Consider the following 27,585-nt stretch of genomic DNA (forward strand, 5'->3'; position numbering starts at 1 on the left):
TTGGCCATGTTTGAAGATAAACAATTGGTCATGTTTGAAGATAAATTCTATCGAGTCGAGTGAGCTTAATGTTATAAAGTAAATCTTCTGTAGCTATCGAGGAAAACATTATTGCAAATAAATAAGTTTCATCGATGGTTGTTTATTTTATCGACAATAATAAATGATTATATGTAGGATTATGTAAAGTTATTGTTTTTTTTTTAGTTTACTCAAAATTTTAAAACCCGCGCAATGATTGATCAAAATAACGAAAAATAAAATGAGTTATGCACTGTCATGGCATGGCATATGTTGGTTGATTTATAACTACTGATAGCCTAATTAAAACCAAAATTTTACTTTGTTAATCCGCGAAAAGATAACGTGCTAGTCAATCAGTTCTAACCCGTTATACTTACTTATTATTATTGCGTATTATTATTATTTTTATTTATTTATTATTTGTATTGCGTGTTATTTTTGCGGTGGGAGAGTGGGAACATTAATTGTATGTAAAAAATACGCAAGTAAGTATAAGGTTAGCACTGATTGACTAGCACGTTATCTTTTCGCGGATTAGCAAAGTAAAATTTTGATTTTAATTAATATGGATTTCCGCAACGTAACGCCTGAATCTATTCACTACCTACTCATAGCCTTCTATTTAATGTATACCTTGTTCCCGTTGACGGTGGCGATGAGATCGTCCATCAGCAGCTGGCCCCAGGCGGCCAGCATGCTGGTCACGTAGTCATGGTCGGCTGGCTGCGTCAGCTGGGCTGCGGCCCGCACCGCTAGCGCCGGCTCTGGTAGCCGCGGCGGCTCCATTGGCTTGGAGACATCTGGGGAAACAAAAAAGAATGTTAATTATTGCATAATTAATAATATAAATAAAGGATCAAGCAAAACGAAACTCAACGCAGCATATACGCAGTGATGTGGCTTATACATATGTTATGACTTTAGTCACAGAATAAATAATAGTACTAGGTACAGAAGGTCCACTCTCTAAAAAACCGGGCAAGTGCGAGTCGGACTCGCGCACGAAGGGTTCCGTACCATAATGAAAAAAAAAACTGAAAAAAATGTAAAAAAAAAAACGGTCACCCATCCAAGTACTGACCACACCCGACGTTGCTTAACTTTGGTCAAAAATCACGTTTGTTGTATGGGAGCCCCATTTAAATCTTTATTTTATTCTGTTTTTAGTATTTGTTGTCATAGCGGCAACAGAAATACATCATCTGTGAAAATTTCAACTGTCTCGGTTCGTGAGATACAGCCTGGTGACAGACAGACGGACGGACGGACGGACGGACGGACGGACGGACGGACAGCGAAGTCTTAGTAATAGGGTCCCGTTTTACCTTTTGGGTACGGAACCCTAAAAACGTGTCTATTACGACATATATGACCGCAAGCACGAGCAGGCGATACAATACTTATTTCTTTAACACTTGTTTATGTGGTAGCCACGAAAAACCCCGTAGGTACCTCCGAATAAGGTATCAAATTGTAAATACCTGACTTAAGCTGATTAATACCTATAAATTGTTCAATACTTATTGCTTCCTAACTTACTGGCAATAAAAATATGATAAGTACCGTAGACCGGGGTGACTTTGGAAAATTTGGGGCTACTTTGATAGATTTAAAACGGCCATAGAATTACCATTATTCATTATTTACTGAAAGTGTTCCTGTAACTAGTTAGATTACTATATATTCATATTCACCCACTGTAAAAAATCTCGCATAAATATAATTATATTATGGCTTAAAAACTAGAATTTTAAAGTCGCCCCTGCATTTGAAAGTCACCCCGGTCCATGGTACATTGTACTTTCATCTAATAAGCTGCTCAATTTTCCTTCCTGTTTGAAAGGAAAAGGGTGATGAGACAAATCACTAGTGCCCTTCTCTTCCCTTTCTTGTAGACAATATAAGGTTACATCATTTGCACACGTGACAAATACGGTTACGGTTACGGACGGACAAATACATAATATAAAAGTGCATTCGATATTCGATTATGGATCTATGGATTCGAATTAAATAAATAATTGAATTCAATTGATATACCTACTCGAGAGCTAGGTACATAATCACATCCATATTTGCCAGTAGTAAAGTAGGTATTTAATATATAAGTAAGTTTTAAGAAGGTATGTATATAATTTAGGCTAAAAAGTTGTTGATATTTTACTTCCAACTTAAGCATGACTCACGTTAGACCGGGCCGTGTCCGGGCCGGAGCTTCCGGCGCTTACTTTTCTATGACATGACAGGCGATCACGTGATGCTTTCCATAGAAAACGATGCACCGGAAGCTCCGGGTCGGACACGGCCCGTTTTAACGTGAGTCATCCTTTATACTAATTTAGGTATGAACATACACCTACTTACCTATATAAATACCATTTTATTAACAAAATGGCCAACATGTAAAGTCAGCAAAACTACTAGCTTAGCACCTCTGTACAAATATACATATGCATATGCATCACATGTCACATCATGTAGGTATGTAATATACAGTCACACTACAGTCACAGCGATTTAGGGTCCTAGCTAAATTGGTAATTCCAATGTGCGAGTGCGCGTTCAGATATTTTTGAGCACCTTTGTCGGTCCGATATATCTGATGCAGGGCTACTGTACATATGTATAACAGATGTATAACTATAACAAGCCAAACATGTCAATGAACGCAATGTCTCGTATGTCGTAACACAACTTTACTATCACCATCGCTTTGTCACTAAAGAAAGTTGTATGTTAGGTTTAATCAGCCAGATCCATCAACTCTTTACGCAAGTAACAAGCATGTACGAGTACGTTTGAATTTTTAATATCGTTATGAAATAACGGCTGGGATGGGGTTTTCTATCGTGATGTAAGTTTCTCGAGTGTTTATAAAAAGTTTAAAAAACTAAGGTCGAAGAGAAAAGATTTGGTACTTCATATTTTTTAATTTTAGAATGGAGAGTACCTACAATACAAAATTGTGGCGAAAAGATTACCTGTTGAGTATGTTAGAAAAAGGAAGGTATTAACGAACCAAATAAACTTTATACGCCAAGCCCGAATCATGGCTTTTACCGGTGTATAATGTGCTACAAAGATGATGTATTCCGAGTAGGTACATAAAATCAAACAAGACAAGTGCTCTAAGGGCCACTTGCACCATTCCACTAACCCGGGATTAACCGGTTAAACCTGGAGTTACCATGGTTACCAGTACAATTTGACACTGGGTTAACGGTTTAACCGGTTAACCCCGGGTTAGTGGGATGGTGCAAGTGGCGCTAAGAGGGATAACTTCGGGCCTGATTGTAATTTATACGTCCAAAATTAGACCTGGATACGATAAGGATCGGATCTCGATCAAATTTTTGACGTATATTAAAATTAGAATCAAGCCGTTCGCCTAACCTTGACCCTTGACAAACGTTTCCCTTTCTTACCGGGAAACGTGCGGTCACGGCCGGTGGAAGGATTTTTAACCCTTTGTTTACTGTTGTATTTAGGCGCACATTTGCCCCTACTGTACTTATGATAACTACTTGAAGTATCCTAGGGCCGTAGCCTTACAGAAAGTCGTTTGTTAGGCAAACACCAATTGAATAGTAAAAATAATTGTTTTAACTTTTTGAACGTCAAATGTTTTTATGTTGTTTTGATTGGCGTGCTCTATAAGCAATTGTCTCTCGGCTAGTCCCCCTGTGCTGTTTAATCCAGCGTCTAAATACTTGCAAACCTAAATATTTTAGCCACTTTGTCTAATCTAAAGTGCCATATTGAGCGAATGGTAGTAGGGGAGCCCAAGAGGGGATTTTTGTGTTTACTCGAGCGCTACCTCCCGAAATAAAAAAAAAAAATGCAGACGCTTTTCGGCTGCCTGGAATAAAAACTTCATATAACTTTTTTTTCTTCTTGTCATCTAATATTTCGATTCCAATAGGTCTGTACGACGCTCGAGTAAGTACACATTTAGCATCGTCGGCTCCCCAACTATGGGAGGCGATCGGGCGGTGAAAAGAGCGTTTGAGGGAAAACTGATAGGACGCCGCCCGGTCGGTCGACCTATAGGTATCGGTGGGCGGATGTGGTGGACGCTGATCTGCGCGAGCTCCGGGTTGAAAACTGGTGAGAAACGGCACAGGACCGGGATCAATGCGAGCAGTCGTGTTGGAGGCCAAGACACACTTTGGGTCACTGCGCCAGAGGAGTAAGTAAGTAGTCTAAAGTGCCACTCGTGACATTTTACTACGACCTTAAACTGAATCAAGTTTCTCCACTCTTGGTTTATTTATAAATCCAACGCACCGCCGCCGTAAGCTTGTTAATGCTTTGTTTGTTGCGTTTGGATCATTTTAATTACCGTCAAATGGCATATATCGTCATTAAAATGTATAAATTCTCACGCTAATTAATAAAATGACCTCACTTATTTAAATTCTCAGTAAGACGAGGATTAAAAAGTATTATCTTATTTTTTCCAAGATCCACTTCGGGTCGCTGAGCCAGCGAAGTAAGTAAATAAGTAAGTATCTTATTTTTTACTGAAAAAGAAGCAAAGCACCGTTCTGCAAAACTATCAGTATCACAGAGTTGAAAGATAGGCAAAGGTAGTGTCGTAGGACAAAATTATGACATCCTAACGCGCCAATTTCCTCGCCTTTATGTACCATCACGCTCCGCAATTGTTGTGACATTTAGGGTCCTAGCTAAATTAGTTGTTCAATACTTACGCTATAGAATTTCCAATTCAGCAAGAACCCCTAAATGTCATAACAATCCCGTGTGGTGACTGTACACGCGAGACATACACATTCACAACTCGATGGCTGAGCGGTAAATAGCTCAAACCAGAGAAGAAGGTATTGGAAGTACTCGCTAACGGCAGAAATCACATGATTTGCACCAATAAAAGTTAATGACCCTAGTAATCACAAGATAATTGATCGCGCAGATCGAATGACATGCGTAAACAGAGATCTTCACAGAGGCAAATTTATCATTGGCTTGGAAAATGTAACGTGGACAAGTAGGTAGTACATTTATTAAACTGAGTATAAAATAAAAAAAAATACTACACTAAGTATATACTTAAGTAGTATGTAGTTAAGTGGGGTCCCTTTGTTTCCCATAAAGTTTTAAGTCATAATGTATTGTTTGTCATATTATCGTTAGTCATAAAACTGAAACTGTTAGTTTTTTAGGATTTTACAAGCTTTTATTTAGTTTCACCTGACCGTTGTCTGTCTGTCGGTTTGTAATCAAATCTTGCAAGTTAAATTTGATCCACTTCCCGGTTTCCGATTGAACTGAAATTTTGCATGCGTGTATAAATCCGATGACAATGCAATATTATGGTACCATCGAGCTGATCTGAAGATGGAGACAGGAGGTGGCCATGGGAACTCTGTGATGAAATAGCGCAACCTAATTGTGTTAGGGGTTTTTAGAATTGTCTCGATGAGTATTAGGTTGTCTGTCGTAAGAAAAGTACAGTCAGCCATAAAAGCTTGTACCAAAAATGAAATATTTGCCAAAAACTTATTCGTAAGGTTATTCTATAGATAGGTTAGGTTAGGTTAGGTTTGTTTTATGGCAATCCTGAAAAGTTACGCGTTTCTGAGAAAGACCAATTATGACTAACGAAAATTCGGACAAACAATACATTATGACTTAAAACTATTTGGGAAACAATAGAGATCCAGCGTAAGTGTATGTACACTATTTTCCTTTCCATTTTGAGCTAAATTCTAAAACTTGACAAGTTGACAGAAGAGTTTTTAGAATTCATTGTGTTTTCAGTAGTTCGTAGGCTAAAGTACATAAAACTAAGTTTACACTAACATATTGCAAAGAAGTAGTAAGCAATCGTGAAGTTGCTGTAGCAGGTGTTAAATCCATTAATCAAGTGTGTACACATGATTTTTTAAGTGGCATTTGGTCCTTAAATATTGCTTTACGAGTACCTATTACAACGAATGTAATGGTAACAATTAAACAAAGAAATTCATTGAGATTCAGCTCATGATTGACGATTTCATACCATTATAGGGAAGATAAATCCAAAATAGTATAAAGAACATAGGTAGTACCTAAAAAAACGCCTGGTTTTCTTTGTTTTGTAAAACTTAATAGTTTCTAGGGTACAAAGATATCTGGATGTACATTGTACAATTGTACAATTATTTTTAAATTGCAGAAGTTTAAAACCCATGCATAACGTAGTAGATTAAGGAAATATCATGCACCCGTATTTAATTGCAGACAATTAAAAAACCGGCACTAAACTTTACTAGTGAGACGCAAAAAGACTCAAATTAAAACAAAAGCCAGATAGATACACCCTTTTGTGTTAGGCTGATCCGTAAACATACTGTGGCCTTCACGAATACTTTGTGTTACTGTCATGTAGGAAATTAATCTAATCGATCAATTAAGCAGTTGTCTTCATAATAGTTTTGTAACCGGCGATGAACTTGGCCATCGATTTTAATAACTTCCATTATATAGGTACGGGGAGTTGGTATGTTAACTAGCTTGTAGCGATTAGCATAATGAACACATGTAATTGTGTTGTTAACATAAGAATAAGGGATTATTGAGTTCATAGATAATTCTTAAGTCCCCAAATTCACCGAAAATCTCCAGAATATGATAGCCAGAGATAGCAGTAAAGTTAAAGACAGAGAGTAACCAACTTAACATTTAGATTGCAGTGAATGATTGATTATTCTTCTCACTTGATGGTCTCATCGGAAGATCAGCGCTGGAAACCACCATGCTGAGATGCGGCCATTTCGTGGCACTTTAATCTTATTCTGTGTTTTCTTTTATATCATGTAATGTCTCGTTTGTTTGTGCTTCTAAGGGCGATTGTGCACTACAATGAATTTTATGTTGTTGTGTTTCATGCCACTGCGCCGCACCTGCAAGTAAAAAGACGGACAAGTGCACAAGCCAATCATCCGTTTTTTTCATGCCACTGCGCCGCACCTGCGAGTAAAAAGATGGCGGGCAGCAATCGTAGGAACACGTCGTCGCCGCGCCTGTCCCACGGTCGGTGACGCACGTTGTTGCACTCGCCCGACGCAATGCGTTACTTGCTCGGCGGACACGTCTATTGAATATCGTAGAATAAAACACTCACCGTCGGCGTAATTGGCGGGCAGCAATCGTAGGAACACGTCGCCGCGCCTGCCCCACGGTCGGTGACGCACGTTGTTGCACTCGCCAGAGGCGCTGCGGTACTTGCTCGGCGGACACGGCGTGTTGCTGACAGAGTCCTCCGCTGATGAGCAGTTTTCACTGAACAGAGAATTATTAAATTAATTTTGTATTAAGGATGACTCACGTTAGACCAGGCCCTGTCCGACCCGGAGCTTCCAGCGCTTATTTTTCTATGACATGACAGGCGATCATGTGATGCATTCCATAGAAAACGATGCGCCGGAAGCTCCGGCCAGCCACGTTGGCAGTTGCCATTCGGATATAATATCTTTATTATATTCAGTGATGGCGTTTTAGTAAGTTGAATGTTATATCCAAGCTATATCCAGTGTTCGGTGTTTTGGATGCAACGATGCGGTATATCAAGTTTAATTGTAATATGCGGACGCCTCTAAGTCTGATACGATATTAAATAAAATATAATTCCTCGCGAGTTGCGACCAAAACGCCGGTCACAGGTCATGTGATCAAAGAAAATGGATGTGAAAATGGAAATGTTTTTTTTACTTTAAGAAAGATCCCATACTAGCATCTTCCATGGCGCAGACTAGACTCTGACGCTAGTGTGTGAGGTCTCTAACAATTCAATGGGTATAGTTACTTAATCTTAACGTGAGATCGAAGACCTAGTGGCTGAACCTAACATCATGGGAGAGACTAAAGCTCACAGACTCCGTTGGTTGGGCCACCTTGAGAGAATGGATGAAGATCGGAACGTGAAAAGAGCATACCTGGGCCGTCCAGCAGGAAGACGTCCTATCGTACGCCCCAGATATCGATGGTGTGACATGGTGAAGGCGGACCTGCGCGAACTTCGAGTCAACAATTGGCCAGAGGTCGCACAGGACCGAGAAAAGTGGCGCTGTCTTGTGTCGGAGGCCAAGTCTCATTTTGGGTCGCTGAGCCAACGGAGTGAGTGAGTGAGTTACTTACTCTCTAGCACCCTGTAGGAACCGTCTCTCAAGAGCGAGCGCCTCGCTGACTGCTCTCCTGAGGTCGCTGGGTACTGCCTGCAAGTCGTCCGACTTGCTCTGCGCCAGTGCACATGATGATAATACTAGCAGCAGGATACCACGCCTAAGCCTGTAACAAATTATAATGCGGGTTAGTTTTATCAAATTTTATAAAATTCATCTGCCTCACGTTATCCTGGCATTCTGCCACGGTTCATGGGAGCCTGGGGTCCGCTTGGTAACTGATCCCAAGAATTGGTGTAGGCACTAGTTTTTACGGAAGCGACTGCCATCTGACCTTTTAACCCAGAGGGTAAACTAGACCTTATTGGGATTAGTTCGGTTTCCTCGTGAAGTTTTCCTTCACCGAAAAGCGACTGGTAAATATCAAATGATATTTCGTACATAAGTTCCGAAAAACTCATTGATACGAGCCGGGGTTTGAACCCACGACCTCCGGATTAAAAGTCGCACGCTCTTACCGCTAGGCCATGCACCAGCTGCATTACCATGCAGGTAATGCAGCTGTAGTTGACAACCGAACGTCACCTTAAGGGTAACATTCCATTTCTGACCGCAGCTGCACTACTGGTACTGAACGCGTCGGTGTTATTGTCAATTTCCATAGTAAAATGAATGAGAAGACAATGAATGACAGTAACATCGCAACAGTAGTGCAGCTGTCGTTGGAAATGGACTGTCACCTTAAAAAAAACAACAATGACCGGATTTGACATTTTGAAGTGAGGTCATCACAACTTATAAGTTTTTTTTCAGATTTATATTTCCTTCAAAAACATGGACATTTAAAATATAAAATTAAGAGATGGTCAGTAGTTATTTACCAAGGAGAGTATAACGTTTTCTCAGACCACGCATAACTCGTTCAAGCAATAATATGTATTTATTATAGACATTATTGTATTTCGTAGTTTTATATTGTTACACATGTTTCACCTTTAATTACCCATATGCCGAAAGGAGGGTTATTTATTTTATATCAAGATAAAACATGATTCATCTTAAACTAAATCAGACCAATGATAGTTGTAAAACTATAATTAATCTCGGAACATCCGCTTACACAACGTAAAGTATCATAAAACATAATAAACACTACACTTAGAGTGCAGTGCTCTAGATCAAATGTCAAACCACTTGCAACAAAGTGGGGGAGGCAAGCCTTCCTCGTCACATGATTGATCGCCACTATGTAACAGGTTCCGTGAATGTTCTAAAGCTGGCCAAATAACGAGTTGAACGCGGCCGGTATCCAGTATGAATCCGCTCTCTGATTATAAGTAGCTGGACCGATATTTATTTCATTTTAGTTTTTTTTCTACTGTATTCGATCTGTATTCTGGGGCAGAGTGATGGCAGGTGGGCCAAAATGTCAAGGGAATTGTGGCCGCTTTCGGACGAAAGGAGTGCCTGGCGTCCGTTGGCTCGACGGGGTGGACGACATTCGAAAGATTGCGGGTCACTTCTGGATGAGATTGGCTGAGGACCGGGATAAGTGGCGTACTCGAAGAAAGGCCTATGCTCAGCAGTGGGCGATAAAAGGCTGATATGATGATGATTCTGGGTGGAATAAATACGAAATCCCAATTTGTGATAAAAAAAAATGAATAAAAAGAATTCCGTCCAGTTAGATTGAGGAAGATTTTGTTGAATACATAAAAAAATAAATATCGGCCCATCTCTCCTCGTCACGGATCTCGAGATCTCGACGTCTCGCTGGCGCTCGTCTCGTCTGAGATCAGAAAGCGATCAGAATACAAATCAGGAAGTGACAGTACTGACAGCCGAGACAGCTGACTGTACGCTTGTAAAAAAAGAAATTCGAGCGCATACGAGATCGACGTGTTTTTAGTTCTTAATGGTCTTGCTTATGGGCCGATTTTTATGTAAATAATTGCCAATTTTTTTTGGCATATTTTATAGGGACCGTGCGCGTTGGAGGGTCTGCCATCTTGTGGCCTGAATCGAAAACATATGTGCACATGTACATTGCCAAAGCAAGTGCTACCATCTACCGTTCTCGTCGGTATGTTTCCTTGTCCATAGTAGGTTCTGCCGTCTTGGGGGCTACATCGGAAGCATAAACGACACATTTACGCCTCGCGCCAAAAATCTGACGGCTCATATGCTGTCCCCTATCAATATCGTATTGAGCATAAGCAAACACTAGTTGTTTTTATATTGCTCCTTGTTAAATTTAATTATATAAAATCGAAACCAAAAGTATGCTAAGACCTGATCAGCTTTATTGTATAATGACTTTAGTCTGATAAAAACTCGTTTTGTAGGTCGCTATGACAGGTGGAATTAAGTTTTTAGTATGATACTCTGTGTTACGTGCAATAAGTTATTCAAAATGTTTTTTTTTTTGTATTATTGAATCTTGTTTTCTTCTTACACCACTTCTGTGACAAACAAGAATACGACCCGTCTCACGTCGGCGACTCCAGGGGTGTTACGTGCGCGTTTCCGACCCTTTAAAAACCTTTTAAAGGGTTCCCTACCCAAAGGGTAAAAACGGGACCCGATTACTAAGACTCACCTGTCCATCTGTCCGTCACCAGGCTGTATCACATGAACCGAGATAACTAGACCGTTGAAATTGTCACAGATGATGTATTTCTGTTGCCGCTATAACAACAAATAATAAAAAGTACGGAACCCTCGGTGGGTGAGTCCTACTCGCATTTGTCCGTTTTTTTTGAAGAACTTCATACAGTAAGCCCTCGAGAAAACCTGTATACAATTATTATAACTTACTTTAAACGAGCAATTCTTGTATATTTATATCTATATATATTTATATATTTATATATTTCTATATTTCGGGGATCTCGAAAACGGCTCTAACGATTTCGAAGTAATTTGCAATATGGGGGTTTGCGGTGGCGAAAAATCGAACTAGCTAGGTCTTATATCTGAGAGAACGCGCATTTTTGAGTGTTTATATGTTTTCCGAGCAAAGCTCTGTCTCCAGATATTAAGTTATTATATTGAAAGGAACATATAGGAAGTAACCACAAGAGTGAGAATAGCTACATAGCAACCACAAGTGTGGCTTTCGTTTTTATCATAGCTGACACTTCACTAGTACTTTGATACTTTCTACTTATGTCATTGACATTGGATAAACTGGATAAAGTATAGCCATTGTCATTATATTATAAGTTAAATAGCGTCGATATATTTGCATGGGTTTATTCGGCGATCTCCGTGAGAGTTAGCTAGCTCTAAGTATGAAAGCAGGATTTAATTTAATTTTAAATATGAATAAAATTTTACGGCGCAAGAGAATTGACTCTACATTTTGTGCAAACTTGATCTTAAAGGTGTCTAGCGGCTCGACTCGAACTTTAAGATACGTCAATTAATATATCTAGTAACGATATGGATTGATATGTCAGTTTCTTCAAACAAAAACGTCACTTTTGACACTGACACATCTAATCCATATCGTTTCTAGATCTATTAATTGATGTATCTTAAAGTTCGAATCGGGCAGTAAATCTGTTTAATCATCATTACAAAATTAAAGCAACTCGTAGGTAAAGTTTTCCGTAAAAGTAGAAATAAATAAATAGGTAAGTATATTGGGTACCACTCAACTAAATTAAATTTTAAATTGTTACTTAGCAAAACAACGATTTTTATAAACTTTTTTGAAAACCTTTACATTATGACTGCCCTTGTAACCAAGACATCAATGCATATTGATTGATCATTGTAATATTAACACCTATGCATGTTTATTTTCACAGTATGAACTATGACATCTAGATTAACATAATGGAATATGCCACTATATTCAAACTGACATGTCAAGGGTTAGAAATCCTCTGGTCATTGTTACAGACCTAAAATACAATAACAAAATCACGAATCGTTTCGTTTCAATGTCAGTACGCAATATTGGAAGCCTTCGACTTCTGTCATAAGAGGGAAAGTGAGGAACGTGACCACAGACGCATAACGCATACCAAAATAGTCACTCATGGACATAGAGAAAAAAATACATAGAGTTCTCACTCCATACATCAGTTTTAGTACCAAAACGACTTTTATTTTCGTAGTTGACATTTAGCATCGAGTAGCGGAATTATCAGTACTGCTATGGTACTGCTACTTGACAATAGATGTTCCGACGACCGAAAAGTCTAATGCTCAACAATTTTCAGCTAATAGTATAACCGGAAATCTATTTACAACTCCTTCTGCTTTTAATATTAATTGTAAATTGTTGTTCAATACTATTTTAGTGAGTCACGATACTAGAGCATTGTAGTATCAAGTAGCGGTACTGATAATTCCGCTACTCGATGCTAGATGTCGACAGCGAAAATAATAGTCGTTTTAGTACCAAAACTGATGTATGGAGTGAGTATCTATTCTTACTCTATTTCTCTATGCTCATAGAGTAAGAGCGTTGTCTCAAACGCGCGAGCTCAAGTACGTGGCAGTAGTGCCGGTAGTGTAGTAACCTGTGTAACCTGCCCTAAAGATCCGTAGCAACTATAAATAATTGAGGACCTTCTTATACTGGTAATCTAGGTTAATAGTTGGAATAACGTAGGTTATATTGGACAAGGTCAGTGGCGAAACTTTCGTATGCTTTGGCTGGATGGCTTTAAACAATAAAGGGCTACCCTGCGTAAAGTTTAACAATTACATGTCTTCATTGTTCAGAGCCTAATTAATTTTATTTTCCGAAACATAAAGCTGTTCGGTAACGGTGGATAAAAGCAACGACACACGGCGTGTGAAATAATAATCTATTGTCTTTAAAAACATAATATTGGTAAATAAATCACATTTTCTTTCATAATTTGCAAATAAACAGAAATTGCGAGTTTTATTTTATCTCATTTTAGAATTCATTCATATCCTTCTGACTTATTATAAAGCTCAATCAATCAATCATTTATTTGCAAAAATACAGAAACAAAGGGTGTCAGAACAATGTGTATTTTTGCTTGCAAGCAAGCAACCAAATATAACACATTACTCACACACATTAAAAAAATTGTCTTGTATTGTTTAAGAGTATAAACCAATTATGAACCTGATAATGTAAAAATCGGTATTAAAGCCCTTGCTACACGGTCGCCGACAAGCCTTCTAAGCGTCTGACCTTGGTCTGTCCTTGGTCAGTTTTGGTAAAATTTTGTTGGACACAACTGTCTACACGGTCCGGGACAGACCAAGGCCACGCGGTCTGAAGGCTTGTCGGCGACCGTGTAGCACGGGCTTAACTCAAACCACTTTTATTTCAATTGATGGGCAAAGGAATTACATTTCAACTATACCGTGTTGTGTTACCAAATCTTCAAAGGTCGATGAAATAAACAAATGTTTCGTATTATTTATAAACATATGTAAGCAATTAAAATTCATAGCCGCGCGTGCCTCGGAAAACTTTTTTAATTGGTTTTAAATCAATAATTTTAATTTCAAATTACAGACCTTGACACTATGATATTGTGACATGTTGACATGTCATTTAAATACATTTAACAACATCAACCTATTCAAACAAAATACGAAAGAAGGGCTTTAAACTGTTTTAAATTGCTAACTTTATTTGATTATGCTTTTAACTAGTAGCTATAGTTACACCCAGCTGCAACATTGTATTGACACATTATGTATGAAATCATCCATAAAATTGCATCGCATAGCTCGCTATTCAATAAAACAAAGTATAGGTATAGGTACCTACAATTTAGTTTCTAAATACACTTACTGTTGTTATGCTTAACGCAGATAAAACGAGACAAATACCGCTCATATGCCTCATGATTACCGCGCAAAGGAGGATAATCCAGTAATTACGTATGTAGATAAGTGTTAATGGTATTGCTATGACCCTACCGCTAAACATTAATTAAACACCGTATATTATCTGTTTGGTCGTGATCGGACTCATCTTCTAAGAATCTTCGCAATCAGGCGGATACGGATTTTCCTTTTAGACCTATTTATCATTTATTTATAAAATGTTACCTCATATGGGACGTCGCAACATGCGAACTTCCTGCCCAGCCTTTTTTTCAATAAATATTAATTATAGTATATGCCCACTTGCCCTGTAATTATAGCAATTAGAGTTTTTATTTAATTTTGTTATAACTTTATAACAAAACAAAATTAAATTAGATTAGAGTAGATTTTTTTCTCGGTCTTAAATAAGCATAAGTTCTACCTACCTAATGGTAAAAAATCACTTAAGCTACATATATGAAAGGTAATTTGATGTACCAATTAGACAATCCGGGACAAGTGTAAGGGTGTTCTATGCACGGCATTTAATCTACATGTATTTACGTATAGTGAGACATATCCCATTTTGTTAAGTTATTAGCGAATATTCTGACGCTGACTGTACAACCACACCTTGAATATCAAGCTATCAAAATTGTTTTAGCTTTATCAATACCATATTTTAGCAGTACTTATATTCTCATACATCTATCGCTTTTAAAGCATCATTATAATTATAAAACACATCGTAAACCTCAAAACATGTAAATATTGTTCATCACGCGATGTCGAAGGATGATTGAGGTTTGAATGGCGCCAATTACGAGATTTACGAGGGAATTAAGCAATCTACAAAGAATGTTGTTGACAATTTATGTGCGAAAACGACAAATTTCATCTGTGTTTGAGTAACAATGGCATTTTTATGATAAACATGGTATTAAAATGGTTATGGTGTTAAATAAGGACGAGAAAAGACTGTGCCTATAATTGTATGTTAAATTTAAATTAGTCGCATTACTCACGTGGATAATCAAACTTCTTTGAAAATTATAATTGGAATTGGAGTGGCCATTTGTAGATTTGTATTTCGGTACACGTAGAAGTATTTAGGGCTTAGAGCATTTAATAACCGGAGGCGCCTTTAAGAGCTTACCCCTCTGCCGAAAACCTTGCATAATTGTGCAAACTTTTGTATGGACTGACTATGGCTGTTTGTAGGTACGTTACGTACAAATCATGTAGAAATAGCAATATTTTTGACGTCCCATCCCGCGCAAAACACGGCAGACTGTTTTGTACGGAAAATGATAGCCATGGCGTCTCCAGTTACTAAATGCTCTAAGATTTAGGGTGAAGCAGTTCATACGATCAGGGCGCGCAGCCAACGTGCCAATCGTTAACGCTTCGTAGGGTATCGTAGTCATCTCTCTCTTCACTCTTCCACGCATCGTTCGTAGTTGCGTTTCGTTCGCCTTGGCTACGCACCCTGATCACTTTACGAAGCAATAGGTAAGCAAAGCATCAAAGCATTGCGGAGGTTAGACGTTACCAAATTTTCACTCAAATTAGTCATGATGGTTGTCGCCATGTAGAAAATACTTATAAAAACAAACTACCTTTTGTTTGTTCTTTCTTTGAAAGCAAGTCCCACAGGTTCCCCGACTTTTAATCTAAACTTAAACTTCAAACAATTTTTTTATGTTTCTGTGAAGATAGGTAGCGTTAATTTTTTTTCAATAATATTTACCTCAAATTCTTTATCTGTGAAGTATTTTAGTTTATTTAAAGGCTCAGACAGGATTCGTAAAACAACCCCTATGAGTTTAGTTATGCCAACTGATGCCAACCTATTCAAACGATCGATCAAGTTAGACACAATTTGAATACCCACACCCTCCCCACACCAATCGCATGCGAGTTGTCGCATCGTCTCAATGGCCCTTAACCCTTAAATGCATAGTGTTGCCAAATGTCTACAAAGCATTATACAGCTCACAGATTAAAAAAAAAAGGCTTACGTTCTTGAACGCACCTTTATACCAAACCTCAAGTAGTAGGGTGATGATTTAAGGGTTAAATTTACGCAATATTTTTAATTTATAAAAATTACAGTCGTTTTAAGACGAAAAGTCGGAAAGCTTGGAAAAATCCAGAAGTTGATAATTTTTAGTATGATTTTGAACGGTTTTTGTTTCGGTCGGGGTTTGTAATTACAGTGAAACTTGGTTAAGTGGGACCTGGATAAGTGGGAAACCTCTATAGCTGGGACTCATAGTGCGGTCCCGGCACTTTGGCGCTGAATTACCTCTGTTAGTGAGAAAAAACAGACCTCTATAACTGAGATTAGTTGTTTCGATTTTATAGTCAAATTTACCTCTATTACTGAGACAGAGAGTGTATGTTACCTCTTTTACTGAGACTATATTTAAAAGATTACATTTGCTTCATTGTTTTTTAGAATGTTATAGGAGTTGACCTCTGTATCTGAGATAACGTCAAACTATGACCTCTCTAACTTGGACTTTATTGAAGATCTTGGACTTTAGTCTAACCGAAAATTCCGCATTCGGTTAATTGTGTCTAAACGACTTCAAGTTTTATTTAGTTAGTTTGAGTAAGTAGTTAAAACTATCGAAACGAAAAACCAAAAATTAATTCTCATTTATTTAAGTTCTAAGACACAATGAAGTCCGTTTTTTAATTTTATTTAATAAAATCCATCCTTTGTAGAAGAAGAATCAATCAAAGTTAATTCGAATAAAAATTTGAACAGACTTAAAAAACTATTTAACGACAAGAAATATTTGACCTTTATTTATTGTTGATGATTACAATTCATACATCATTTTGACAAAATACCTTATTTACCACCTCTATAACTGAAAGGTTATTCCTTTCTCACCTCTATTAATGGAACACTCTATAAATGAGACATACATTTATTTATACCTGGCTAACTGAGACCCTGTGTAAGTGGAAAACCTCTTAAAGTGAGACAAATTTGCTCGTCCCTTGAGATCTCACTTATCCAGGTTTCACTGTATTTTATATTTAAAAACTTTATCATAGGTATATCACAAATAGTGTAGGTACCTTTCTAATGGTAGTAAAAAAATTCATATATCTATTACTGAAAATTACATATTTACATAAATATGATTTAGCCAATTCAACTTCTGACACTGATTTCGCACTGAAAATCGAAGTTATATTTTTTTTACTATTTTTCCTAGAATCGGCAAACAATTATGTGATACATATATTAATTTCGGGCAAAAATAAAAAAATCATGCATTTAAGGGTTAAGTAACTATGTTTCTATCTGGTATTTTCCAACAAAACAGTAAAGGTAAAGCAGGGATTTCCCGAAACTGGGTCTCTGTTAACTTGCCGGCCTATGCATCATCATGACACGGACTGAATACTAAAAAAACCGTGACGAAACGTCGGCAAAAAAAGTAGGCTATCGAATGGAACCATTAATCTTGGTTATTCTGCCCGCTACTGCATTACGCGCGCCGATGTGACATACATACTTAACAGTATTAGATGCCGTGCATAATATGTGGTTGATAAAGAAAAAGTTTAGATATGAACTAGTTTAACGATACGAACTCGAGTTGTAGATGTAGGTGTCAAGACCGCTATGCTTAAGTGGGCCTGGGCTGGACATGTCTGCCGCATGCACCCTGAAAGGTGCACCCAAAATGGTTACGGAGTGGGACCCACGGAACACCATAGATAGTGCTGGCCGGAGTGCAGGCCGAAAAGAAGATGGCGGGACGACTTGGACGCATTTTATCCGGATTGGCGGGAAACTACAAAATACAGGGTTGAGTAGAGGAAGCGAGGGGAGGCCTTTGCCCAGAAGTGGGACACTAAACCAGGCTAACAATTTTTTTTTATAGGAACTTGTAGATTACAGTAGCTTAGAGCAGGACAATGACCCAAGAGTTCCATTCCACAGTCGTTTCCGAGTAACAGAGGTGACAAATGAGCTGTCAACTCTCGGAATTAGGCTATTAAACACACTAGTGTGTGAAACATAATAGTGTTCGAATGCCCTAAAATGGGCATTCCGTGACAGTTCATGGAATGGGACATTCCCATACATAAGAATTTTATTTCGTATACTAAATATCCAAATTTTTCAACGTTTTAAGTCGTCGATAATTATTTTATTGGGCAAATTTCATGTCCATTGTGACAGAAAAAAAATCCTATACCTGCAAATCTTCAGTAAATTTGGGTTTGGACCGGAAAACGATAGACAATTTCGCGGAATGATACTGCATTAAGGTAAACGAACTAGCACATGTATAATACAATTAGATAGTTCAATAGGAACAACAGGCTCCAATTTCACCACGGCTACAATAGGCCTGTTGCAAGTAACAAAGAATCATGGAAATAATGGTTTCAAAGAAACATATATGTTAATATGATTCTAAAAAATGGCCTAATCTCAGTATAAACTGAAGGATTATTAAGATATTCAATAAAATAAAAGTGCAAAATTCTCCAATCGGCCATTATTACTGAAACGCCAATCAGAAGCGTTCCAAACAGTGACGTCATCAATCCATAACATATTTCTTAGAGCAACATAGACAACCTCATTGACCGAAATCTATACGTCCTCACCAAAGAGTTCGAAAGGTGCAAAAAAAATATTATTTCGCCACTAAACATTTATTACGTACAATAAATATTATTACACGATATAAAATAGATATCTATTTGTTATTATTTAAATAAAATGCTAAATAATACGATATTTCAACAACAAACTTTTAATTATTTGGCTGAATGGAACTATCATTGCCTTGTTGGCTGTCGTAATTAGAAAAAATGAAAAATTAAAAAGTAAACCGGCGCTCGGTGATTTTCACTCAAAATTTACATGTATCTAAATAATTCATCTTAAACTGCAACCGTGTGAGAGTTTTTGTGTAAAATGAGTTATTGTGATAAATTGTTGTAATGTATTTATCATCCCTAATCGTAATATATGGTGCTGAATTAACAATATCATTCGGATTCAAGGGAAATTCGTAACTGTAAGTATGTAAACAATGTCTACCACCCTACCACCAACTAAATAATGACGTCACAAATGGCATGCGAGGCGTTTTCACGCGAAGTTTAAACTAGCTATAATAAAATGCAATTATCTATGTTAAATCTTATGAGTATAGCTGAAATATTGTGTTTTTCGGAACCAATACAAGTGTACCGACAATAATAAAAGGGATTTCAAAATTTGTCATCAGGCCTATTGTCAGTGACATATGTCTAGCGACAATTGTCAAGCGACAGGTGACATATTACAATTTTATAAAATATTTTCTATAGAAATACTTACAAACATGACAGGCATTTTGCTACAATTGTATGTATTACAATTATGTTGTGAAACAAGAATTATTTTTTCTAGTCGACATATTTGTAGAATTGTCGGTGAATCTTGACAGGAAATGATTTATATGTCGGAATTTCGTTACAATTGTAGTGTTTCTTGTGACAATTGTCATAAACTTAGCAAGAGAAATATCTGTTTTTTTCCGATATAATAAAGTTTTTTTTTAATAATACAATGATGGTGGCAAACAGGAATACGGCCCGCCCGATGGTAAGCGGTAACCGTAGCCCATGGATGCCTGTGACGTCAGCAACAGTGATGTTTTACAATTGTCGCACCTGTCACCCTGCACTGTTAAAAATTACGTAATTATATACATTTACGTAATTCTCGTAAAAATTTACGAGAATTACGTAAAATGTCATATTTTTCCGTAAATTTCCCAGATTTTTCGGGAATTTTACAGGATTATGTAATTTTTTTGCATGTAAAATTACATAATTTAATTTAAAATTACATAATTTTTAACAGTGTGGTGAAATTGGGGCCTGGTAGGGACCTATAAATGTAAGTTTCTGTACTGTACGTGTATGTGACGGATCGCCTAAGCTTCTCAATACAAAAGATTTCAACGGGTGGACGAAACGGTGATCGACTCTATGTAAGTAGGTATGTGTAAACAGTTTACAGAAAATGTTTATTTTTTATTTTTAGGTTACAAATGTCCATACAAATGTTTACTTAAAAATATACATGGTGTGTCTGACCATGGGGCTTTAAATCCAGGGCTTGATTTTACTCGCTAAACTGAGCTACTTTTACTATGGGACTAACCCTAAAATCGGGGAAATTTTTTTGGCTTTTCCATAGTAAACATCGACATCTGATCAGCCAAAATGTATGAAAAAGTAAAATTTTTTTTCGGGATTTCGGAGTTGGTGCCATAGTAAAAGTAGCTCAGTTTAGCGAGTAGAATCGAGCCCTGGATTTAAAGCCCCATGGTCAGTAACACACAGTATATATGTGAGGCGAGTAGAAGTAGGTATAGGTATTAGTAATAAAAGTAGAAGCCAACTAGTGTGTGTTTATTTACAATGAAGACGTTTACAAACATGTGTGCATTATAAATACACATTAATAACACATGTCGTGGCATTGTATTAAATGTATTCGTAAATTCAAATTATATTATTGAAGAACTAATCATATTTTATCGTAGGTATGAAACAATCAATAACAAACGCTTGTAATTAATTTTAATAAAACAACACTTGAAAAAATAGGATGGTGAATTTTAACTTTAAATTTATCAAATTTGGCTATGGTTTTCCGCAAACAGCAAAATTTGATAGTCCAGCAAAATCGTTTTTTTCCCAATCCTAAATTAGCCTATCACGAGATTCGCGAGCTATCATTAAAATGTTGATATGCTCAGTTTTTGCTTATTTTTTTCGAATGCGGATGCAGGTGTCTCGGAGTGTTAATGGCGAAGCGTGTGACCTCACGAACCGGACACCGGCCGACCTTTGTTGATATGTTGAACGCATCCGAACCCATGTGAACTATGGATGTGTAATGTATAGTGTTTTTATGTGATCCTTCGTAAGATTTCGTATGATGTTTGAGTTGTAATCATGGGCGAAGGGCAGAGCAGAGGCGCAGGGTGATGTGCTTTTCTCAAAATAAAAAAAGCCCTCCCTTACCTCCTCGCAGTAAGGAAAAAGGAGAGGAGGGTAGGTCCTTGCAAAAAGGGGGGGATATCTGGTGCCTATTTCAGGGAGTAGATAAAGCAGGTATATAATTTTGGTGAGCGTATATGATAATGAAGGATTTATTGTAACCGGCTAGCTAGAGCGGTAAATGGAAACAGGTTCTATACAGTAAACAATATAATATGAAAATATGTACAATAAAATAAACTAATTTCTGTCAGTACTTGAATCTAAACTAAACCAATAAAATATCGTCACTGGCCTTAACGTTATTGAATCCCATTCTTTGTCGAACCGTACGATCAACTTAGGCCGCGGACGCGGGAATCAGCTTTGGCAACGCAGGCTCAGCGAGGTCCGTGGGTAGAGAAAAGCTTCAGCAGCAAACGTCCAAATAATAAGCAGCAACAGTAATAAGCTCTTGAATTTAAAGGTAGAAGGATGGGCTGGAACAATCGTACGTTCTTAGACTTGTAGTCGAAACCTAATCCAAGCCTTATTTCGTTACGAGAACCAGTGATGTACATTACGTACAAATAAGACTTGGATTAGGTTTAATTTCAACATAAACCTAAACTTAATGCTAAATATACAATTATACAAACTTTACCTGCATTAGTGGCAGCCCTAGTATTAAACTTTATCAGTAATTATAGCCATACAGTCGCATTAAAATAATAATTACAGAATTGTGCTATTCCGACAACATTTCCAAAGGAAAATTTTACGAAGAAAAAACAAAAGACGGCGAAACCCTTAGTTTTTTTTATTTCCAACCGGCCAGTGCGCGCGGTGGCTGTACATGCAGGTTTGCCATGTTACATTATATCGAAAGACCCAATGCAATTAAGTGGACAGTATAAGTATACTTACACCTTACACTAATTGCCACATCAAAGTTGTGATAAAATTAATGTATTAGTATTATTAACTTCTTAATATTATTTGCTATTGTAATGTTTTTTTTTTAAGTATTCTAAACAGCAGATATTTTGAGGGAGCCAATAAATACCACAATAGTTTATTTTATGTACTTGTTTTCATAAATATATCGTTAATATCGTTTTGATCTGTTGAAAATGGTGTTGTTGATGTTTATTACGGTAGAGACAATACGTATGTTATGGTAATTCCGATAAAAAAAACTACAAAAGGAATATTCATATTTGATAAACTTGATTGATAAACCAGTTTGCGGCATTTTATTGCACGGTCTGTTGTATTTTAAAATAAGTTTTAATGTTATTAGTTACATAAGAGGCACAAATGTGTTGTTGTCGAAACGGTTGCTCGTAATTTGGCAATTTTTTTTTATGATGTATTTAAATAATGATTTATAAGATTGGTATGGCATGTACTTAACTATACTATAGTAGCCGTTCAAAATAACTAAAAACAAATGTTTCATACATTACATACCTTCATACCGAATACCTACCAATTTGTACGAGCTTAGTTTGAACCCACACCTCTGGTTCGGAAACCGGCACGCCTTATGTATAGCTGATTGTGAGCTACATAATAGCACTTTAAAGACTTCAAAGGGGTCCCTTTGTTTCCCATAAAGTTTTAAGTCATAATGTATTGTTTGTCATGTTATCGTTAGTCATAAAACTGGAACCGTTCACTTTTCAGGATTTGCGTAAGTTTATCCTATAGATAGGTTAGGTTTGTTTTATGGCAATCCTGAAAAGTGACGCGTTTCTGAACTAAATAAATTATGACTAACGAAAATGCGGGCAAACAATACATTAACCTTAAAACTTTCTGGGAAACAATAGAGACCCGTCTTCAAACTTAACCCATATAAAAAAATGTCTGGGGAAAAATTAATATTTCAAAAAGGGTCTACGTAAACATTCTAGCCTTAACCCGTTGAAATACAGAGGAAGTAAATTTTATTAACATTGTTTTGAGAGCCGATATGCCAGTATTATAGAACTATACTCTAATAGTATAGTACCCATAATGTTTTATGCCGGCTTCACACATCTCTGCTTCCGCGTGCGCGCGCCTATGCCGATGATGCAACGATGCGGGTCTGGGCCGGCGAAGTGTGTCGCGGTGACTTAAACCTATACTATGTAAGTAGTACATGTTTGTATCATACTAATCGATTACGAGTTGCGACTGATACATTGCGTGTAAGCATGGCGAACAATATTGTTGATAGAGTTATAGTCCGGTGGCCGGCTGCATGAAACAAACCTCATCAAAAAATAGAATATACCTACCCTGTAGAGGTACCTGACATTTAGTAGCTTCCAACGCACTTGGTCGGCCTAGGCTTAACCTGGCAGATTTTGTACAAATGGCAAACACGTTGGACAAAAATTCATCAAAAAAAACCTCATCGAAAAATAGAATGAAACTTGTATGGTAGGATACCTGACCTTGAGGACAGTAAAAAAAAAGTGGTCGGCCTCACCTTAGCCTGGCAGTTTTTGCAGTCCGACCAGATTTATTGGGTCACGTGAGAGCTACAATTTACCTCATCGAAAAATAGAATGATATAAACGGATTATAATAGCTAAAATAAGCCTGTTGACGTATGTCTTGGTCGGCCTCACCTTAACCTGGCAGTTTTTGCAGTCCGACCAAATTTATAAAAAAAACATCAAAAAATTTTTATAGAAAAATCGTATGAAACTTGTATGGTACTATAGCTGCCTTTGAGGACAGTAAAAAAAAGTGGTCGGCCAAATCCTGTGTTGGCAGGTTCCTGTGTCCGACCAATTTCGTGGTACCATGTGAGAGCTACAATTTACCTCATCGAAAAATAGAATGAAACAAACGGATTATAATAGTTAAAATAAGCCTGTTGACGTATGTCTTGGTCGGCCTCACCTTAACCTGGCAGTTTTTGCAGTCCGACCAAATTTATAAAAAACTCATCAAAGATTTTTTTATCGAAAAATCGTATGAAACTTGTATGGTACGATACCTGCCTTTGAGGACAGTAAAAAAAAAAGTGGTCGGCCAAATCCTGTGTTGGCAGGTTCCTGTGTCCGACCAATTTTGTGGTACCACGTGAGAGCTACAATTTACCTCATCAAAAAATAGAATGAAACAAACGGATTTTAATACCTAAAATAAACCTGTTGACGTATGGCTTGGTCGGCCTCACCGTAGCCTGGCAGTTTTTGCAGTCCGACCAAATTTGTGGTACCACGTGACAGCTACAATTTACCTCATCGAAAATAGGATGAAAAAAAAAAAACGGATTATAATAGCTAAAATAAACCTGTTGACGTATGGATTGTTACGGACGGCTTTCATAAATTCAATGTGGCAGTGTGCGGCAGAATCCACTTGCATCAAATTTGATGCAACACATTGTGGCTGGACATTAAGAGATGAAATGTATAAGATCAAATGGTTTGAAGGACACATAACGCCTTTGCGAGTCGAAGAAATAACAATAGATAAGTCGGAGTCTGGGGAAAGTTCGTCAGACTTCGACTCCGAAGATGATTATGATTAACAGTAATTCTTAAGAATAAAAGGGTTATTCCCACTAGTGACCACCAAGTTCTTATCAATGGTAACTACTGGGAATTATTTTCCCACCTTTTACCACTGGTAACTACTGGGAAAAAAATCCTAGTAGTTACCACCAACTCGGTTTGGTGGTACCTACTGGGAATTTTTATTCCCAGTGGTTACGACTGGTAAACGGTGGGAATTTCTTTTCTACAAACCGAGCTTCGAAGGAGAAATGCTACAGTTGATGGAAAAAAGTCTGATTTGATGCAAAGATAATCACTTAATATATGTGAGGTTATCTTGTGTATTTTACCGTTTATAAAAATTTTGGGAGGCTCACGTGCAGTTTTTCCTCTTATATTACAAGTGTTCGATTGAAAACTAAGGTTTGGTGTATACCTGGATCACCTGCATGTACAAGAAGGCGTTTCATATACGCCCGCCCATCAGATAGGTACACAAAGTCATGATGCGTATGGAATACAGCATGTGTGGCCAAGCCATTATGCCCTAAATTATGTTCTACTTCGTTAAAACTTAGCTTACCTGTGTATTTACTCTTTCCATAATATTTATCTTCCTTAAAATGCAGCCTACACAAACGGTCTTTCTCATTTGCCTTAGTTTTTGGTACTCAAAGCTTTTTCTCACCGATTTATGCATATCGGGTCCTTGGGAAAATAGGGAGATCCTATAGGTATATTTCCACAATTTGTCGCACACTATTGCAGTATTGTGGAGAAAAAAAAAACATAAAACCGAATTGATAACCTCCTCCTTTGGGATTTGGAAGTCGGTTAAAAAAGGAGAATGTTTACAATTTATTGGAAACAATGTATGTGATTTGACAGTGACAGCAACTCCAATATGGAGACGCCACCTGGCGTGATAAAATGTCAGTTATGCCTCCTCATTCTATCTGTAGCGGAAAAGTAGGATATACGATTCAAAACTTGTCAAAAATCGATGAAAACCTTTTTATTTTTGACATCTGTGAGACATCATCTCAACGTAAGTGTTACTCTGAAACCACGTCGGTAGTTAGAAAACGTTATTTAGATATTAGATAGATTTATGAATAAAATTTGAACTGAAAGTTTTCTTTTTTTTTAAAGCCCTCTAAGACCTCCATGGACTCATTTACTTATGACTTTTTTCAGTTATCATTATTAAGTTAAGTTCAAGCTGCGAAGAAACCATATTTTTTATTATTCTTTATAAATGTGGTCGGACTGCAAAAACTGCCTGGCTAAGGTGAGGCCAACCAAGCCATACGTCAACAGGTTTATTTTGCTATTATAATCCGTTTTTTATTCATCCTATTTTTCGATGAGGCAAATTGTAGCTGTCACGTGGTACCACAAATTTCGTCAGTCTGCAAAAACCGACAGGTTAAGGTGAGGCCGCTCAAGACATACGTCAACAGGTTTATTTTAGCTATTATAATCCGTTTTATTTCGTCCTATTTTTCGATGAGGTAAATTGTAGCTGTCACGTGGTACCACAAATTTGGTTGGACTGCAAAAACTGCCAGGCTACGGTGAGGCCCACCAAGCCATACGTCAATAGGTTTATTTTAGCTATTATAATCTATTTGTTTCGTTCTATTTTTCGATGAGGTAAATTGTAGCTGTCACGTGGTACCACAAATTTGGTCGGACTGCAAAAACTGCCAGGCTAAGGGGAGGCCGACCAAGCCATACGTCAACAGGTTTATTTTAGCTATTATAATCTGTTTGTTTCATTCTATTTTTCGATGAGGTAAATTGTAGCTCTCACGTGGTACCACAAAATTGGTCGGACACAGGAACCTGCCAACACAGGATTTGGCCGACCACTTTTTTTTTACTGTCCTCAAAGGCACCTATCGTACCATTTAAGTATCATACGATTTTTCGATAAAAATTTTTGATGATTTTTTTATAAATTTGGTCGGACTGCAAAAACTGCCAGGTTAAGGTGAGGCCGACCAAGACATACGTCAACAGGCTTATTTTAGCTATTATAATCCGTTTGTTTCATTCTATTTTTCGATGAGGTAAATTGTAGCTCTCACGTGGTACCACAAAATTGGTCGGACACAGGAACCTGCCAACACAGGATTTGGCCGACCACTTTTTTTTTACTGTCCTCAAAGGCAGCTATCGTACCATACAAGTTTCATACGATGATTCGATAAAAAAATTTTTTGATTATTTTTTTATAAATTTGGTCGGACTGCAAAAACTGCCAGGTTAAGGTGAGGCCGACCAAGACATACGTCAAGAGGCTTATTTTAGCTATTATAATCCGTTTGTTTCATTCTATTTTTCGATGAGGTAAATTGTAGCTCTCACGTGGTACCACAATATTGTTCGGACACAGGAACCTGCCAACAAAGGATTTGACTGACCACTTTTTTTTTTACTGTCCTCAAAGGCAGCTATCGTACCATACACGTTTCATACGATTTTTAGATAAAAAATTTTTGATGATTTTGTTATAAATTTGGTCGGACTGCAAAAACTGCCAGGTTAAGGTGAGGCCGACCAAGACATACGTCAACAGGCTTATTTTAGCTATTATAATCCGTTTGTTTCATTCTATTTTTCGATGAGGTAAATTGTAGCTCTCACGTGGTACCACAAAATTGGTCGGACACAGGAACCTGCGAACACAGGATTTGGCCGACCACTTTTTTTTTACTGTCCTCAAAGGCAGCTATCGTCCCATACAAGTTTCATACGATTTTTCGATAAAAATTTTGTCGATGATTTTTTTATAAATTTGGTCGGACTGCAAAAACTGCCAGGTTAAGGTGAGGCCGACCAAGACATACGTCAACAGGCTTATTTTAGCTATTATAATCCGTTTGTTTCATTCTATTTTTCGATGAGGTAAATTGTAGCTCTCACGTGGTACCACAAAATTGGTCGGACACAGGAACCTGCCAACACAGGATTTGGCCGACCACTTTTTTTTTACTGTCCTCAAAGGCAGCTATCGTACCATACAAGTTTCATACGATGATTCGATAAAAAAATTTTTTGATTATTTTTTTATAAATTTGGTCGGACTGCAA

At 37.4% G+C, this 27,585-nt stretch overlaps 1 protein-coding gene across 1 annotated transcript in view; it reads right to left on the reverse strand.

The window, feature by feature from the left end:
* The window catches only part of LOC134791331 (heme peroxidase 2), a 104,815-nt gene that overhangs the window by 52,764 nt on the left and 24,466 nt on the right, over positions 1–27,585 (reverse strand). Inside the window, exons 2-4 of the mRNA XM_063762347.1 lie at positions 8,164–8,313; positions 7,151–7,308; positions 658–824 (exon numbers count right to left, since the gene is read on the reverse strand). Coding sequence (XP_063618417.1) covers positions 658–824; positions 7,151–7,308; positions 8,164–8,313 — 475 coding nt within the window. The remainder of the gene's footprint in view (positions 1–657; positions 825–7,150; positions 7,309–8,163; positions 8,314–27,585) is intronic.

The sequence above is a fragment of the Cydia splendana genome, chromosome 6 (assembly GCF_910591565.1).
Source record: "Cydia splendana chromosome 6, ilCydSple1.2, whole genome shotgun sequence".
Taxonomy (NCBI): domain Eukaryota; kingdom Metazoa; phylum Arthropoda; class Insecta; order Lepidoptera; family Tortricidae; genus Cydia; species Cydia splendana.